At 39.5% G+C, this 18,302-nt stretch overlaps 1 protein-coding gene across 2 annotated transcripts in view; it reads right to left on the bottom strand.

The window, feature by feature from the left end:
* Nucleotides 1–18,302, bottom strand: part of LOC122830339 (voltage-dependent T-type calcium channel subunit alpha-1I-like) — a 201,955-nt gene that overhangs the window by 81,983 nt on the left and 101,670 nt on the right. Inside the window, exons 6-8 of one of the 2 annotated variants that reach the window (XM_044115612.1) lie at nt 11,650–11,809; nt 5,711–6,053; nt 4,015–4,107 (exon numbers count right to left, since the gene is read on the bottom strand). In XM_044115612.1, coding sequence (XP_043971547.1) covers nt 4,015–4,107; nt 5,711–6,053; nt 11,650–11,809 — 596 coding nt within the window. Of the gene's footprint in view, nt 1–4,014; nt 4,108–5,593; nt 5,605–5,710; nt 6,054–11,649; nt 11,810–18,302 lie in introns of those variants that run through there. The other variant, XM_044115613.1, reaches the window with a different exon arrangement.

The following is an 18,302-nucleotide window of genomic DNA, read 5'->3' as shown; positions in this document are numbered from 1 at the left end:
GATGCATGCAATAAAATCCTACGTTTGCAGTTAAACCGAGCCGACAAGCATGATTAGTCATTTATGTTGGTTTAATTAGGGTGACCAGACGTCCTCTTTTTCCCGGACATGTCCGACTTTTCAGACCTAAAAAAAATGTCCGGGGGGAATTTAAAAATTGTCCGGGATTTTGGTCAACTGCCTCAAAACACATTACATATCTTACAGTGCATCGTGATTACATTGCCACTCCGTTCCACTACTCCATTCCGCCGATTCCCCGTTGGCGCATGTTTGTTCGCAGATTCTACCCCCCGCCAACAAAAAAAGAAGTGTCCTACTTTTCAGAAACCCAAATCTGGTCACCCTAGTTTAATGGCATGTGCTTAGAGATTTCTGTCACTGATTAACACTGTCAAATTGTTGAGACGCGTTCAACTGTTTGAGTCACAGTCGCATGTCAGAGCAGAAGGCTTTATCAGACAGACTTTGAAACCAAATAATGTTGAGGATGTTGTTTGAGGATGTTAAATCTTAATTAAACGGTCGAGCTGTTTTCCAAACAATGCTCCGACTCTGCTGGGTTTCTTGTTCAAATGATAATCACGCTGAGGAATTCGTCAGCTTGATCCGACTCGTTTCATCTGTCTCTCCATCTGATGGTATCTCTTGTCATCTAGTTCCCCTCAAGCCATATCTCCTGTCATCTTCTCCGTATCCCACACCATCTCTCAGTTTGATTTACCTCATTTTATCTGCATCAGAGCGAAACCGCCGAACCGTTTAAACCCCTCTCCCTCCCTCTCCCTTCATACTTCTTTTTCTCTCCATACGTTCAGTCCGCTGTTGCTCGCTGGCTTAGTGCTCCGTGTTGGAAAGTCTGTTGAACATTAATAAAAGCCTCTCCGTCTGTCCGCCGGTTTGACGATGACACCGGGAGAAATTTGTCAAATTGGAATATAGAAAGTGAAAGAGAAATAAATATCTTGCTTAATTTTTTGGTTTTAATGTACAAATTTCAACAACAAAACAACTTGACTACTTGTGGAAAAGCAGGGGCGATAAAGTTGTTGAAAATGCCCCATAGTAAAAAAAAAAAAAGAAAAACAAAAAGTATTTTATTGCTGAAGCACAATTGTATGCTTGGATTTTTAGTTATTTTTTGTGTCTTTTAATTCGGAATGTCCATGTTGACAAATTCTGCACAATGTTGTCAATCCTTTGGCCACTAAAATAGTAACTTGGGCTTTTATAACATCTGACAAACGTCACAATGACAGGTGAAAATCGCAAGTCTGCGCAAAAAGTTGTGAATGATGACTAAATTAGCCTGCGACAGACTGGCGACCTGTCCAGGGTGAACCCCGCCTCTCGCCCGGAACGCAGCTGGGGATAGGCACCAGCAACCCTCCCGACCCCATTAGGGACAAAGGGTGTATAGACAATGGATGGATGGATGGATGGATGGACTAAATTTGCGTCAACAGTTGCGACCCCATTTAGGGACAAGGGTGACTGCCTAATGTGGCTTTTTCATTAACGTTTAAGTGCGGTGAATTTACGTTTGTGAGTTGCACTATGCGGGTTGGAAACAAAGCTAACTCCAGATTTATAATGGTGGCGCTCAATGTTTAGATGTTTGGTCTCAGTTAGCCTGCAGCCACAAAAGCCGTTCCGTCCTCTGGTCCGGCTCAGGTTTGGTGCTACATAAGAACCCCTTTATTGATTCTGGAGTCAGAAGAAGTAGTGAAACCAATGGGAATTGGTGCAAAGTAAGCACTGGCACCAGTTTAACAGTGGAGCTGGTTTGCTGGAAGAGGGGCTTGTGAGAGGTGGCGAGGTAAAAGTGGGTCCTGCTCCAGCCCAGTGGGCCTTGGCTGATCAGATGTGTTGAATGCTGCAGTATTGCTCAGTCTGGGATTCAAATTATGCCAGGCTTTTGATGTTTTATGCTGTATGGCACATACTGTATATGTACCTGCCTTAATGTAGCATTACATTGGCTTAATTTGAAGGGTTTGGCATGTATCTTATTGTGTGACACGCTTGTTACCCCGATCCTGTGATCAGGGTGTCTGCCCTGCGCATGTGAGCCGTAAGGGGACACGCTGAGACTCACTCTAATTAAGGACATTTCACTTGACATCAAAGACAGCGCTCGCATCGCCTCGCCTCGCTCGCCCTCCAATCCTCTCCCGGATTCATGCCGACGCTCCGGTCCGTCACCATCACCTCCCAGTTTTTCCTTTTCACGTCTGTCAGTCATTCCCGTTTTATCTCCGTTCATCACAGGCTCTCTTAAGCCCACTCGGTATCTTACGATTCTCCCTCATGTATTCCTCGCTGCATATCTGGCCATTCTTCCCCCTATCTATATTTTTTCACACACATTTCATCATCTTTCTTTTAATTTCCACAAATCCTCACTCCTGCCTTTGGTTATTACTCTTCTCTCCTTCCTCCTCTCTTCATCCTTTGGTAAACGACGCATCCACATCAAAAGGAGGCCATTATTTCACAAATCGGCAGTAGGAAGCCAATGTCGGCGGTTTGATGTGTTGGATAGTGTCCAAAAGCAATTCAGGGGCAGACCGTGAGAATTTGTCTTCGTGCCTCTGTGTGTGTGTGAGAAAATGGTGTTTTATTGTTTGTGACAATATGTGTGGATAGATTGTAGACATACTGTAGCAGCATTTCCAATGACCATATAGTTGCGCAATTTGGAATTTTGAAAATAAATGTGCTTAATGGAAATATGCCAATTCTTTTTGATGAAATGCTTTGGCGCTAGGATGAGGTGGTTTTTTTTCTCTGACCGTGTCAAAACTGGTTTATTTCGCAAAACTGCAATGGAAACGCTTTTGTCAAATCACAGGAGTCACACTGTCAACAACCAGAGCTAACCAATGAAGAAGTCGACAGGAAATAGTTGGATGTTTTTGACTTGTCGCGTGAACAAATGTACTCATGCACAATTTTAATTGAGCTTCTTAATTAAACAAAACACCAAAATTGTGTTTTTTCGATGTTAGCAAAATATCAACAAAGTTTTTTGCGCACATTTGTAATGGAATCGCATCCAGTTACATGAGTGAAGACTGCTTACACAGCCAACTGAGAACGCAGAGATGAAAAAGATGGCAGCAGAAGAGAGACATAAGGCTGCAAGAAAACACAAAATAGTGGAAGGGGAATGGGGTGTGGCGAAGATGGACTTGGGGAGAGAGGAAGAGAAAGTAGAGACGGAGGGGAATGTGTTGCGGGTGTGAAAGTGCAGGGAACAGAGATTGACACATTCAAGGAGATAGAGTGATACTAGGAGAAGTGACACATTAACGAATGAAGAGAGTATCGGCGGGGAAAGGGAAGAGCGCGAAAAAGCTTGTGTCTGCCTCAGAAGGCGAGGCAATTAAAAGTCTAATAAAAAAGACGAGACAGCCCCTGGGTAGCAGGGTAGCTGGAGCTAGCAGTCACGCTGCATTATGATAACACTTCCACACACACTTCTAAGTACTCCCCGACAAGCTAAAATAGAAATATACCGAGGAAGCCACGCGTCGACGCTCACACACAAAAGCGTACTGTGGCACACATAGAGAAGCTAAAGGACTGGAATTAAAAAGTGTTTTATGGGAACAAAAGGAAGGATTCTTTAGGGATTTGTGCAGCAGCTCTCAGCATGCGTGGGTGTGTGTGTGTATGTGTGCGTGTGTGTGCGTGTGTGTGTGTGCGTGTGTGTGCGTGTGTGTGTGTAGGGATTTGTGAGAGTGCACGCCTAGCTATGCGTACAGGTAAGACACAGAGGACAGAAACAATACATGTCTACTGACAAATTGAACTCAAGCAACCTAACATGATTATAAACTGTTATAATGTCATATTTGTCCAGATTAGCAATGTTACCAAAATGTCTCATAAAACCTCTACTAAACCGTACATGTGATTTTTTTTAACCTATTCAGATTCACCATGTTTATATTAAGCATTTACTCAATCAGTGCAATGTGTTCAACATTTCTGACAGTCAAGACTTACTATTATTAAGAGGATGAAGTAGATAAAGTTGTAGAAAGAGTGAGCATCCATGACATAGTACATGATCTCCACCCAGCCCTCCAGAGTGATCACCTAAAGTAAAGAAGACACAATAAATTCAGGGCCACAGAGTTTCCATTCAGTAAAAGGCTCAATCAAGGATTAGAGCTTTTTGTTGATATGCTTGTTCAGTTTTCTAGGCAAGCTAAAGATAACAGTCGTTTAGTTTTGCTAGCAGAAGTATGAAACCAGGTAAAACATCAGGTGTGGCACTGAGTAACAAAACCTGTTCCAAATTATGTATATTAAACTATGGATCAAATCCATCTATCTGGACAGTCATTGAAGCAAATCCAGCTGAAACATCATATTACAGCCAAAATGGCATACGTGTCCCATTAACCAACGAGTGATTAGAAGCATAGGCATAAACCCAACCGTGGTCGAGTTTAAGTCTAGTTACACCGAATTTCTCTAATTTGAGTACTATATGCCTAAATCTATCTCTGCTGTATGCACAATATTTAAATTATTATTAAACATTTCAGCTTATTGACAGCAAAAACAACATTTATTTTTATGTAAATTAAGACACTGCGTTGAATTTTATTCTTCGGGTTAATATTTTCTAGATACATACAGTCTGCATGTGTCTGGATTCAGTGAATGTCCAGACACTGAACAGTTGGCCAGTCAGTCATTGTCTGTCAAAAACAATATGCCGTCCCCGAAACATCCACGCGGTTTTTAGGATATTATCAAACTGAAAGTTAATTTTCCAGTGTAATTTTGCTAACTTTTATCGTTTTGCACATGGTTGTGCTAAATGGAATCAGAACAAAGAATCCACGATTTGCTCATGTATTCTCTGTAATATTAAGTAACAGATGGATACACAGTCTTTCGACTCTGTGTGTCCCAAAAACATGTTATAAAAAAAAAACTGACAGCAAAACGTGCTGAGAGGAAAACGTCTATCGCCCGGGGAGATCATTGACAACTTAAGATGACAGAGAAACAAAATGATTTCATTTTTAATGAAAGTTATTGCATTAAAAAAAAGATTCTATGTTGAATGGAGCAAAATCAAAAGGAAATCATTGTTTATTGATCATAGGCTATTAGTCCCAAATAGAAAGTAGACATTTGGAAATTTGAACAGGCTGAAGAGAAAAACTGTGCAGAAACTAAAAGCAGCTATACTTGAGGTTTCATAGATCAGTAAAACAAAGGGCACTTTTTATTTATCATTGGTAGAAAAAGAGGCAAAAAGAGAGCAGCATATTGAACACTGTAAATAACCCTCAATAGTGAATGCCAATTCAAAACATTTCAGGCTGCACAACTTAATTGGAATAAACTATGTTTTCTAACAGTCTGTTCTGCATTCATAACATGAAGTTGATTTTCTGTGGATGCTTAAGGTAAATGCTGCTGGCACAGTTTTTATCCTGACCCGCTCTTGTTTTCTGTTGCTGGTGATTCACAGGTTTTGTCTTAATCCATGAAGCTACCTGAAGTGCTTGAATTGGCTTGTCAAATCCTTGAGCCCCCTTAAATATTCAACCCGGAATAATACCTTGTCATGAACTTTGGGAGGGACAGGACGTAATCCATTAGGCTAGACACGATTTCAAACCAAAGCCATAGAAAACAAAACAAAACAATCAAAACTCTGATGGAACTTTTCACCCACCTGAAAGATGACAATCCAGGCATAGGCAATGTTATCAAAATTGATGGCACCTTTGTGTGGGTTGCTGCTTCCAGTATGACATCTGGTGTAGTACTGGTTCCAGTTGACGCACAGGCCAGCTACACTGACGCTGTTATTGGTCAAAGGTTCAGGGCTCAGTCCAATGGACTGACGGTAGACAACGTCCTCTTTGTCCAAACAACAGGCCCGGCCTCCTTCACGGCGGGCCGGGACATCTGAGCAGGACATGATGCCGTTGTCGACGGGTAAGGAGCAAATGAAGGGCCGCTCGTCATCTTCGTCGGCCATGTAGTAAGGTCGGGGGAGACCGATACCCGTAGTCCTGGAAGTGTTGAAAGGACATTATGTTATAAACGTGAACAGATATTGTTGGCGGACCAATTAAGAAGCCAAAATCATGCATTGGGTTAAATCAGGTCAACCAAAAACAGATGTATGCACAGCCTGTCAATAGAAGGTTTTCACACCCGATAGTCTGGTGGACAAAAAGTTGTTCCATTTTTACTTGGTGTGGAAACTAAACCCACTGAAAACCCTGTTTACCAAACTATTTAGATCTTCCAGATAGCAGTTGTGTGGTTGAATATTATTTTAACATTCACATCATAGATTAACAAGCAGACGATTCATGATCTTAACGTGACCCTAAGCAATGAAGACGTTTTAAATACATTAGAGCAGCTTTCTAGTATATTGAGGCTAAGCTTCCGAAAACTCCAGAAATAATATATGTTGCTGTCAGGAAAAGGGGATTGGAGAGACTGCTGTATCTGGAAACGTCCTGGCAGAGCGAGTCAAGTGCTCCTCTGTCACAATGCTAATGTAGCTCATGCAACACTGACTGAGTAGATTGCACTATTTTGCTGGCCTTGGGTATTGTTTATGTTTTCTAAGCGAGCAAAACTGCATGTCCTTCATGGTCATCTCAAACTGCAGAGCTGCGTGAGAAAATAGAGCAGTATTTTCTCTGAGATGGAGATGAGTGGATGAAAGGATGGGGAGACACAGAGGGACTTTATTATATGTGTAATGGTAAAATTGAACAAAATGAGATCAGACGAGGACAGGCAGAGAGACGGCACTGTACAGAAACACGCACATACTTCAAACTCGGTGCCATCAGCGCCGTCTGTCCCCACCACGGTTGACCGTTTTATGTAGTTTCTCTGTGTGCCGACCCTTGCATGTTGTACTTTGCACTTTTCACACTGGTGCCAGATCAGCCTCACACAGGGCTGTCTGATCAACTGCTCAACCCAAGGAATCACTAATTTCACCTTTTTTTTTCTGGTTTCTTTCCCTCTAATCTGCAAATCACAGTAAGAGCTTAAATATGCCTGTTAAGTTTTATAGTTGAGTCTATTTCCTGAGAATGAAACAAAGTGATTTATATCTTTCCCCCACCCCCCATTGAAAATAAGAGGCTGCCTCCTCAAAACCAGCCAAACGCCATAATCCTCTCTGCAATGGCTTTTACACTCGACACAATGCATCCAGGGAAGTGCTGTTGTCCTGGCAACTACAAAACTCAAACTCTTCCATCGAAAGAGGCATATATTCTTCATTACAGAGGACACACGTCTACCGCCACAGAGTACAAGTGCAGTGTGCTTTACAGCGCTGCATTCACTGCTTTACATTACACTCGCTGAAATCTGGCTTGGATGAAAACCCGTTCCATGAAAGTCTGTTCTATATTCACGGTTTTTGAGCTGATTCTGAAGGACTCGTGAAGTCTGGAGGTCTGAAGCTACTGATTTGGCCTGAATCTGCCGTTTGTTTTCATGTGCCCTACCTATTTATGTCCAGGTTGCCGTCAAATCGTCAGTTGCTTCCACTTTTTGAATAATTCCTGTCTGGTTTGAGATCCTAGCATTGTTCTGAATCTGCTTTATTAAACAATAAAATGGTGAATGGCTTTGTACTCGTATAACACCTTAACAAGTCCAGAGGACTCCGAAGTGCTTCACAGTTTTTAAGACTTAAAAATATTCTGACCTTTTATTCCAATTTATCTTTTTACAATCATGGTCAACTGCTAGAAGTCAGAGTTAGTCAAAAATGCTTTTAAAGCTGTAGTGTAATATCTTTTTTAGGCAAAGAAATAAGATGTCAGAAAGAAAATGATAGAATTATGAGCTAACTGAACTGCATGTAAAGATTGAAAGTCACGAATACTAAAAACAACGAAAAAAAGATACATTTTTACATAATTTGTTACGTCATTATACATTACCTCTGTGAAATATTAAAACTAAAACTTGTCATTTACAGCAACAATATATGTGTCCCTAAATAATTTATTTACAAGATTCACAACTTTTTATTTATTCAATTTTGTAACTTTTTGTAAAAAATAAAATAAAAAAATTCAATTGAGCCAAACCAAGTCAATTGTCAGCTGGATCATGTTCCTGGTTTTACATTTAAGATGTATATGAAGCACTTCTACTGATGCTCTACCCATTTCTACAATTACAAAGTTTTTTTTATTTGAATAAAACACACACACACAAAAAGGAAAATTTGAAAACTCAATGTGTCAAGCTGCTCCCCTATTTTCAGAAGTAGAGGTCCAAACCTATGTTTCTGATTTCTCGTTTCTTTGACCCACAAAAATATAATTACTGTCCGCAGTCCACCAAATTTAGGAAGTGCCAACACATTTTTCTATTACCAATAAAAAAAATAAGTATTAGAATTTATTGCCAGATTTTATTCCCACTCTCACCTCTACCCACATTTGACTCAACTTACATAAAAGTTTGTTTTCTGTCCGTTTGCCAAAGCGGAGTGAAAATTTTAATCCTTTCATTTCTCCTTTCTTTCTCATAGAAACAATATTCTGGCAATGTTTTTTTTTTTTTTAGGTTATTTAAATGTAACCCTGGCTGTAAACTGTTTAAATTACATTATTAATCAGTACATAACCTACATAAAAAATAAATAAATAAAAACTCCACCTCTGTCACAAAAGAAGTGTCTTAGACCTCCATCAGGTTCAGACCTCCTACTTTTTGTTGGAGGGTTGTGGACTGTATTCTTTTTATTTGATGGCATTTTTATGGATCCTATGTAAGATCCATGTGACATAGATGTTGCATAACTTAAGTCTACCACAAATCTTATCAAATATTTTTATTAAAAATGAGTAAAAACCTTTATTTCTTCCACCCATCCAGCGGCTGAACCCCCTTATCCTTGCAGGATTGTTTGCCTGTCTCCAGCGGTCATTGTTAGAGAGGCGGGGAGCACAGCTGACCCTATACTGGGTTCTTTAACCTTCTCATAGCTAAATAAATGAATAAATAAATCTTACTATTCTTAGGCAACTACTTAGCACCTTCATTTCATGGATCTGCACAGCGAAGTTCTCGTTTCTATGGCAATATACATATGCACTCACATTCACACGTGCGTTAAGAAAGCATGGGCTTTCCAGCCGCGGGTCTGTCCAGAAATGATTTCCTGTGGGCCACCTGCGACTTCTACCGTTTGTGTTTTTTGCCTCCGTTGCCGACCACAGGCTCTGGCAGCGGCGAGAAACCACCAGAAATAAACGAGGTAACCCAGCCACCCACCTTCTCTGCTTTACTTTTCCGCCACTGCTGTGTGTGACTAAGCCCGCATGCAGTGGCAGCAGCCCGTCTCATTATTACACCGACTACTGGAGATGTGTCTCTGTGTATGAAGATGATTAACTTCACCGGATGACAGGCCTTTTATCATTTTGTACCTGAGGAAATGACTGACACCTGAGCAAAGATTTAAAGTTGCTTTTTTTTTTTTCTTGTCCTTCAGCAATTAGGAAAAAAAATAATAAAATAAATAAACATGAAACGGTCAACAAGACAAAAATAATTTACTGTCTTTAGACGACATTATTACCAAAATGAACTCGCCGTCGGTTCAGTTTAGGAGTAGGACATCCCATTATTGTGTTCCCTTTAAAAGTCTGCATTTCATTTATGACATGGTTGTCATGGTGATGACCTACCCCAAAGCTTCTTATCAGATCATTATTTTCTCACTGGGCTTGGCTGTGCTAACTCCTGTCAAACCCACTCCTCCATGCCGCTAAAGCAGGCTAATCAAGCGCTTGGCTGAGAGTCGGGTCTCCCCAGGCAGTCACACGCCGCGATTACAGTCGCCTTGGCTTTACTCTTAATGGACCGCTTGGAAAAACAAACAACACCTGTTAAATATCCCGGCCTCGAACTTTGATTTGCTCCTGATGCTGCAGGGGAACATTAAGATGATTGTTTTAATTTCTGACTGGTGGACGGATAAACACACTACAATTAGAGTTCTTTATTTTTTAAATCACATTTAAAAGTCATAAACACAAATACGCACCTGCTTCTTATTTAAGTGAACGAATAATAAATAAAACCCGAAATACAGTTATGACTTGGGATCACCAACATGCCGCTTCATTTAAACTCTTTCACAAAAGACTTCATATAAACTAGCAAAGTAGATATCTAGTTTTCTTTTAAGAACACTATTAGTAACTAAATATTGTGCAAAATTTGACTTTTTTGAGTTTTTACATTATGTAAATAATGAGCATCTACTGAGCTCATTATAGGAGCTACTTCTGATAAAAGTGTTGGTAAACGGTTCATAGAGGAGCCCTGATGTGATGACTTCCTGAAGGTGGAGTTTCAGAAGGAGCAGGAGTTTCTTAAAGAGACAGAGGCCAAATTTCAAGGAGTTATACTACAAAGTAAAATTTCTTTTAAGTCAGAATTGATATATAGCATTACTGCAACAACTGAAGGTAACATAGTCACTTGATTGTGCTGTAAAATGGCATTTTAGAGAAATGCACTTAACTTCACAAACTTGCACACAAGAAATACATTTTTAAAAAAGCTTTGGCTCAAGGAAGTCCCTTTGCCTGTAGACATTCTGTCAAAGAGAGGTTAAAAAATATTATTCATTTTGTGATGTTTCTGACAGAAATTTAGATGATTTTTTAAAAAATCGGTGCTGACAGTAAAGGTGAATTAAATTGAAAACGGTTGCACATTTTATGTTCTCAGAGCAGCCAATCGCAGACAGACAGTTTAAAATATTTCCGATTAGCAATCAGTTGATAGAATGCGACTAGTTATAGATTAAGTAATTTTGGTTATCTCTAGCAGTAAACTGCTTTTTTTAATTTTCATTTTCAAATTTATTAACAAGTACTCCCCTTCACATTAAATTGGTGGTAAAAGAGAGGAATTAAACTCAGAATCTTTTTGCCATGAGGGGAAATCGGTAAAAACTTGCAGCATCACAACCTTCAGTGTTTAAAATCATTTTTCTATTGATCCAGACATGATTAAAATTACCTTTACGTTTCGCCAATGGCTTGGTGCATCTCCACTGGACTAATAATGAATTATCATCCGATACCGTGAGCAGAGGTTTCACATGATGTAAAAGAAGAAAAAGACAACAAAAAAAACCACACACACACACGTTTCAACTTTTAATGAAGTGCCAAACTTGATTCCGAAATAATGATATTTGCTTTGCGCACATTTTGCTGTGCACAATGAGGTTAGCCTCATTACGTTAGGACTCGAGAGGCTGAGAGCCGGAGGGGCTCTTCATCTCTCTTCTTTTTTCTGCTGTGATAACAGTAAATTGAGTAGATGATGTAATTATTCTTCTCACCGGTTCAGATCAGGTGGAGAGAGGAGAGCTGGGAGACACTCACACTGCAAACTTCACTCACATGCAGAGCCACAATGTGTTTTCTAATTCATGCAAACTTTTTACTTTTTTATTTTTTATTTTTTGTGTGCACAAAATAAAAGTAGGGCATGTTGTTACAGTCACGTTTCCATGGAGACAGAAGTGCGCTAGGGGGCTGCTCGCGCCCGTTTTCACAAGTTAACACACGAAACCAGACTTGGACTCACAGTGTGAAGTTCTCCTCTGGGTAGCAGCGGTTCCTGAGCAGCCCCGCCCACAGCTGCACCCCGATGATGCCGAAGATGAAGAAAACGAAGAAGCAGAGGAGGAGCACGTTACCCAGCATGGGCAGCGTGTCGAGCAGCAGGTTCACCAGGATACGCATGCCTGCAGTGACACACAAGACGAGTGAAAGCACAGTGTGAACATGCTAAGTGCCGTTTTTAAAAGCAGGCAGATTGGCCTTTATACAGATAGGTGGTCAGTACACTAACACGTAGCACAGTATACATGTGCAGAAAGTATCCCGCAGGGCTTTACAAGCCTGGCTGAGAATTGTTTCATTCAGATGATTAAGTTTTTATATTTATTAGTCTCCCTTTCATACGACTTTACAGTTGATGATTAGGAATCGCAAATAATGTCTTCCAATAACACATAGTCACCAAGTCATATTTTCACGTTTCCAGTTAACTTTAAACATTTTTAACTGGAAAACATGGTGGGCCGCTGGACGACTGGCCCAGCGCACCAAACTTAGCAAGTTTTCCTGCGAGACACCCTGCAGTATTATATCCATTTATTGTCAAACGTTTTTTCCCCAAGCAGGTTACTCTATCAGTTGATCAGATTGTGTACGAACATTTAATCAGTGGTGGATAGCAACAGTAGATTTTCTTGAGTACTGCACTATTTTTTGAGTATCTCTACTTGAGTATTTCTTTTTGGGGCAACGTAAGACTTTCTCCCCACTACATTTCAAAGACAGATATTGGATCGCATCGTCATCCTCCTTAAGGGTCATGAGCTGAGCTTCCACTTTCATTCAAACAGAGACGGTTGAAGAAACCAGTGCCGCCATGGCCAGATGTTAGCGCCATGTTTGATGTTTGTAAGCTTCCATGTCAAATATGGCATTACTTATAGTTACCAGTGTTGCTGTTGGGAGAAATAAAAGAAAAAGTCTCTCCTGTTTTTTTGCTCTTATTAGGAGTTAGGAATTTTAATTATTTAAATAATGACATTAGCTGACATATTTTAATTGCGGTTTTATGCTTAAGTTTTCACACGTGGTGTAGACATTTTGTAGCAGAGTGGTTCAACGTGTCAATGCATCATCAGCTGGTTTCAGCAAGCTAAACGGTTCGGTAAAAATAATACTGCAATGTACTGATATTAGAAAATACAATTTGTACTTCTGAATAGTTAAGTATTTTCAAAAGTACTTTAAGGTGAGTAAGTGTGAGTAAACGTTTGACCAATCAACTTTTACTCAAATGCAGTTCTGATATTAAGTAGAACTGTTTGGTCCTGGAACGGTGGGTCGGTTTGGGCCTCAGGGCTCTAAAGTTCGACCTGTGTGGATCACACTTTAATAAAGTTGGGAGGTAAGTGCTTTGGAGGCCATGTCATTGGTGTCTGCGATGCCTCTTCAGGTCCTCACTCTGCGACGGCCGGGTGGTGAATATCAAAACTAACATCAACAAAACGTTGATCAACAATGTCCTGCTCACCAGAGACAGATTTTAAAGATGACCTACTTAACACTGAACAATACATTTGAGAGTTTTATGATTGTGTCTCATAATTAAAGGGCAACTGTAGATTAGAAGGGAGAAAAAAAGGAGTATATTTCCACCAACAAAACTTAGAAATTTTTAGAAAAAAACTCAAATCAATTCCTGAGCTCCAAATGTAAGAATTTGGAAGGAAAAAAAACAAAATAAAAATTGTTTTCTGAAAATTTTCAGAGATTTATATGAACATTTTTGAAGTTATTATTACAAATACATGACTTTTCAAACTCAGAAATGTCCGTGTTTTTCTAGAAGTTTAATAAAAAAAACAAAGTTGTGGTACTTTAGTGGAAATGTACTCCTTTTTCATTTTTGTTTTTATCTAGAATGACCACAATATGACGTTTTAAGTCATACTTAATGTTTTAAATAAAAACTGTCTGTGAGTTCTAGATGAACGTATACATGAGAAAAAAGGAACAAAGTCTTTTAACCGACTCCTGTGGTTTTAACTTGAACACAAATATCCATTATTCCACATCAACACTTTCATTCTCTTGCTCACCCTGAAATTATTAGTGTTGTGAAATTTCCATTCCATTAATTGCAATATTATAATTAATAAATCATCAAACTCCACAGTCATAATAGTCAAACAGCCTTTACTTCAGCAAAGATCTCCAGAAGAAAATATAACCAGTGGTTAACGCTGCATGTAAAGTAGACTGAAGATGGATGGAGTATTTAGCTAATTGGGACCAAGAGGGATTGCAGTTATTTAAAAAATATAAAGAAAGTAAAACATTTTATTTTTTTTTTTATAAAACTGACATTAAAACCTGTTTTTAAAGGAGTGAATGCAGTAATTTTTTTTGTTAAATGTTACGCAACCTTTTACAGAAATCAGTTTTCACTTTGCCATTAAAGGTTTTATTTGTACATTTTTCTGTAATGAAAACCTAATTTTATTGATCATGTTTGACTTGCAGAAGCAATAAAAAAAGGGGGGTAAAACATCAAGTGTGAGAACATGTTGTACAGGCAAAATGTTCTCTAGTGAAACACCAGATCATCTGAGAGCAGCAGTGAAATTAAATCGTCTGACGATTGTAACTGGATTTCTTTCAGGTGAAAATGCAGCGAAGGTGTAGTTTAACCTTGACTTTGTTTCTGTCGGGTAATAAATATCACAGGCCGGGATTTCCTTTGAGAAAGATGAAACGGACGTCTCCCATTGATTAGGTCCGTTTGAAGTCTGCAGCAGCTTAAAGCGCAGCACTATCAAACTAGTCTTTAATTCAAACAAAGATTGAAATATGCAGCCAGTTACGGGCAATTCATAAAGGAAAGACGATCAGTTATTCAAGTTATAATGTGCAGTGCAAAGGGATTCCTCCAGCTTAGGATTTAATATCTCCAATGCTTCCGTCTTCAGGGTGTCAAATCTTTTATTAGCAGCAATAGAACATAAAACAAGTATTCGATTAGCTCGTTCAATTGATTTAATAATACCAAATATAATAGATAATGTCTTTAACTCTGGCCGGCTGAAATTGCCTGCGCCAGCGCGTGGAAACGGTGAGCAGATGGAAACGCTACAGCCGAGGCGAGAACCAGGGTGAGACGGGCTTAAACCAGATTAAAGGCGAGGCGCACTGGGAGCAGATGGACACAAACCAACAGAGTGGGAATACGCTGATGGCCGTTACCGTGGTTGCTAACACGGCGCCTCCCGTGGGGACTGCGGGTAATGCAGACAGCAGACCGAGGCTTTTAAGCTGCGGCCGCTGGGAGCCAGACATGGAGAACTTCCATTAGTGCAATTAATTGACTCGCACCACACAGATCCTGCACCGAGAGTACGAGCGCAATCATCCAGTCATCTTCTGCCAACAGGTGTTAGTGTATGCATGCATGCGTGTGTGTTTGATGCTGTACTGGCACTGCACTCTGAGATGAGCTCTGTGGTAAATAGTTTTTGTTAAAGCTAAGATTGGCTTCCCTATCCATGCTACATGGCGCTAAATAACTGAAGGTACGGCTGTAGGTATAATAATAATAATAATAATAATAATAATAATAATACCGTGTCATATGTGACACTTCCAATCTATGTTTGATCACTTTCTTGTCAATAGCTGATAAATCATAAAAGTGACATTCATTTAAAAATCAAGAAAGATGGCAGGAGCCCCTGAGGGACGCGGCTTTAAACAGATAATCACTTACATGCGGCGCTGATGGAGGATGATGAGGGTAATTCACAGTAATAATCTTTACAAATCAGCAGTTGTGATTTTCTACTTTTCTGCGTGTTTCGAGCCCGACAGCGTCGTCCCAGAGTTGGATTTCCATGGAAGGACTCCAGGTATTGATTTCTCCAGAAGGCGTTTTGACATGTCAGAGCAGCTAATGGCTGAACTCCATCCAGCCACTTCATTTCCTGGCCAATCACACAAACTTCACCGAACAATGGAGAGAGTCGATAAAATGAACTCTCTGATGAGCTAGTTGTTGGCAAAATAAAAGCAGATTTCCATGAGGGGAAAAAAAAGAAAGTCATTTCAGATCACAAAACAAGCTTTTCAAACTCAGATTCAGTTGGTATTTTATAGTTATATAAATATATATTTTATTAAATTTATTTTAATTAACGTCTGCTTAACCTTCTGAAAATTTGCTTTACATTTTAAGGTGACCCTCAGAAACATGACTGAAAATAATTTCGTTTTTGGTCAAATTTATGTTTTAAAAATATAAATGTATGTTCTGACTTCAGCTTAAGTTATTTAGTATGCTTGTGTTTAATGAATTTTAAAAATATGTGATATTAGCTTAGTTTGAAAGAATATTCTAATGCAGACGACTGTGGCTGTGTGGGTAGAGTAGTTGTCTTGCTCCCGGAAGGTTGTTGGTTTGATTCCAGTTTCCTCCTGCCACCTGTCGATGTGCCTCTGGGCAAGGCACTTAACCCCGCATTGCCTACCAATCGGTGTAGAAATGTTCTGCTTCTGGCTGTATTTTGTGTCTTTCATCAGTTCGAGATCTGACAGAAACTGTAAACACTCAAACTTGAAAATTAATCAGCAGTTACTCCGTTTACACCTGAATTACAATTCTCTTTCCTGTTTCACAGAACACGGCGACCGCAACGCTAACAAACCCACCGAAATAAAAATGGGCTTTGCTCTGATCACGCGTTCTCTTTTTATCATTCATAATCGCCGCTTCCTTCATTCCCCTCACGCCGCTCCTCTCGTCCTTTTTGTCCCTCGCTTGCTTTATCTCTATTCAACAGATGACTCAGTCCCCTGCACTTCCTCGCGTCTATCTATCATTGTAATGGCCTGTTCATGTGGGTTCCCCAGCATCTCTCCTCTCGTCATCGCTCCCTCCCTCCGCTCCATCTCCACCCGTCCCTCGTAAGGCTGGATAATCCCATCTTCCCAACTCCATTTATCTCATTCGCTTAACCCCCACAATCCCGTCACCTTCTAATTTTTCTTTTGTGCAAAAGTTTCACCAACCCAAATTCCATGTCCTTATTGGAAATTCTGGATTCTGCATAACTCTAATGGAAACAAGTTCAGGAATATTTTCATATTTGCCAGCTCACCTTTAATGCTAATCAACATCTTATTGATTTATTTTATGTAAAATAATGATATGATGCTGACCAATATTTACTTTCAGAGAAGACATTTTTAATCAACTATGCTGCAGCGTTCTACTCAGGCTTTTACCAATTACTCTTCCATCCATTAGGTGCTGATCATGCGTTTGTTTCTTAATTGCCTTTGTCAAAAGAGGAAGTTCTGCATTATCATTAATTGTTTTGTTATGAATTTGACGACAGATGCATGTCTTTGCAGTTCATTACATGAGAGCATCCTAATTCAGCAGCATAAACCCACCACCTGGAAACTGGCTTAAAACCAAGCCAATTCCTAAACATGTTTCCATTAGAGTTATTCATAAAACAGAAATATCTGGTGAGGATGTCGGGTTACGGTCCTGCTGTCCCTGCTGATCAGCTCAGCCTTCCTGACTCCACAATTCACAATTTAAAGGACAAGATCATATGTTTTTCTCCTCTTCCTCTCCTTCTCTATCCCTGTGGAACAAATTACTCCCAGAGGATGACTAGTGTCTTTACCGTGGAGATAGATGAGAAGAAATGATGTAAATGATATAGAAGACAGTTGAAGAAAGCTAGAGGCAGACCAAGTGGAAGGAGACTGACGTTATGACTAACATTACCAACCAAGAGAGGTGAAGTCAAGTGCATAACGCTGATTATCTCTTCTTTAGGACGCCATGACGCTCTTGGGGTTTAGGAGACACCAAATTAATATTTTGCCCTCGATGTCTCGGAAGCAAAACAAATCAGCAAGTGAACAAGTCAGGAAAAAATAAATAAATCAAGGTGTGAAAGCTATGCCAAACCAAAACATTTAGAAACCATTTTCTACTTACAATGATTCTCCTAAAGGGGCAGTATTATGCATTTTACAACCACATAGAGACATTTTTATAGCACAATCGAGTCACTATGTCACCTTCCAGTTGTCATAAAAAAAATGTCATATATCAAATATGACTGAACAGAAATTTGGCTTTGGAACTTGATAGCTTGAAATTGGATCTTTGTCTCTTTAAGAAGCTCCTGCTTTTTCTGCAGCTCTGCCTTCAGGAAGTCATCACAACATCAATACTCTATTGACCTTTAGCAAAGTTTTTACCTCTGGCAAGTAGGCCTGTCATGACGACAAATTTTGCTGGGTGATACGAAGTTATTGCGATAAATGATATTATTGTTGTTTTGAGACAATTTTCAAAACAACATTATTCTTGTATGGTAATAATACAAGAACACATTCTCAAATATCAAACTTTAAATCCTAATGAACATTTAACACTGGAACAGGGGGACATTTCAAATATCCAAAATAAACAAACAACAAACAAAATTAATTATGAAGTCTCTGTAAACAAAATAGCCAGTTGAGACTAAAAAAAATTCGACTGACGACTTTTGTTGTCCAGTTTTTGGTAGAAAGAGAGAAAAGAGAAAACTTTTAAATCACGCAAATGGAAATGATTGAGCCCATTTATGACCTGAATTTATCATGTGAATAACTGAT

The sequence above is a fragment of the Gambusia affinis genome, linkage group LG04 (assembly GCF_019740435.1).
Source record: "Gambusia affinis linkage group LG04, SWU_Gaff_1.0, whole genome shotgun sequence".
Classification (NCBI taxonomy): Eukaryota; Metazoa; Chordata; class Actinopteri; order Cyprinodontiformes; family Poeciliidae; genus Gambusia; species Gambusia affinis.
This window is presented reverse-complemented; position numbering and strand designations above follow the sequence as displayed.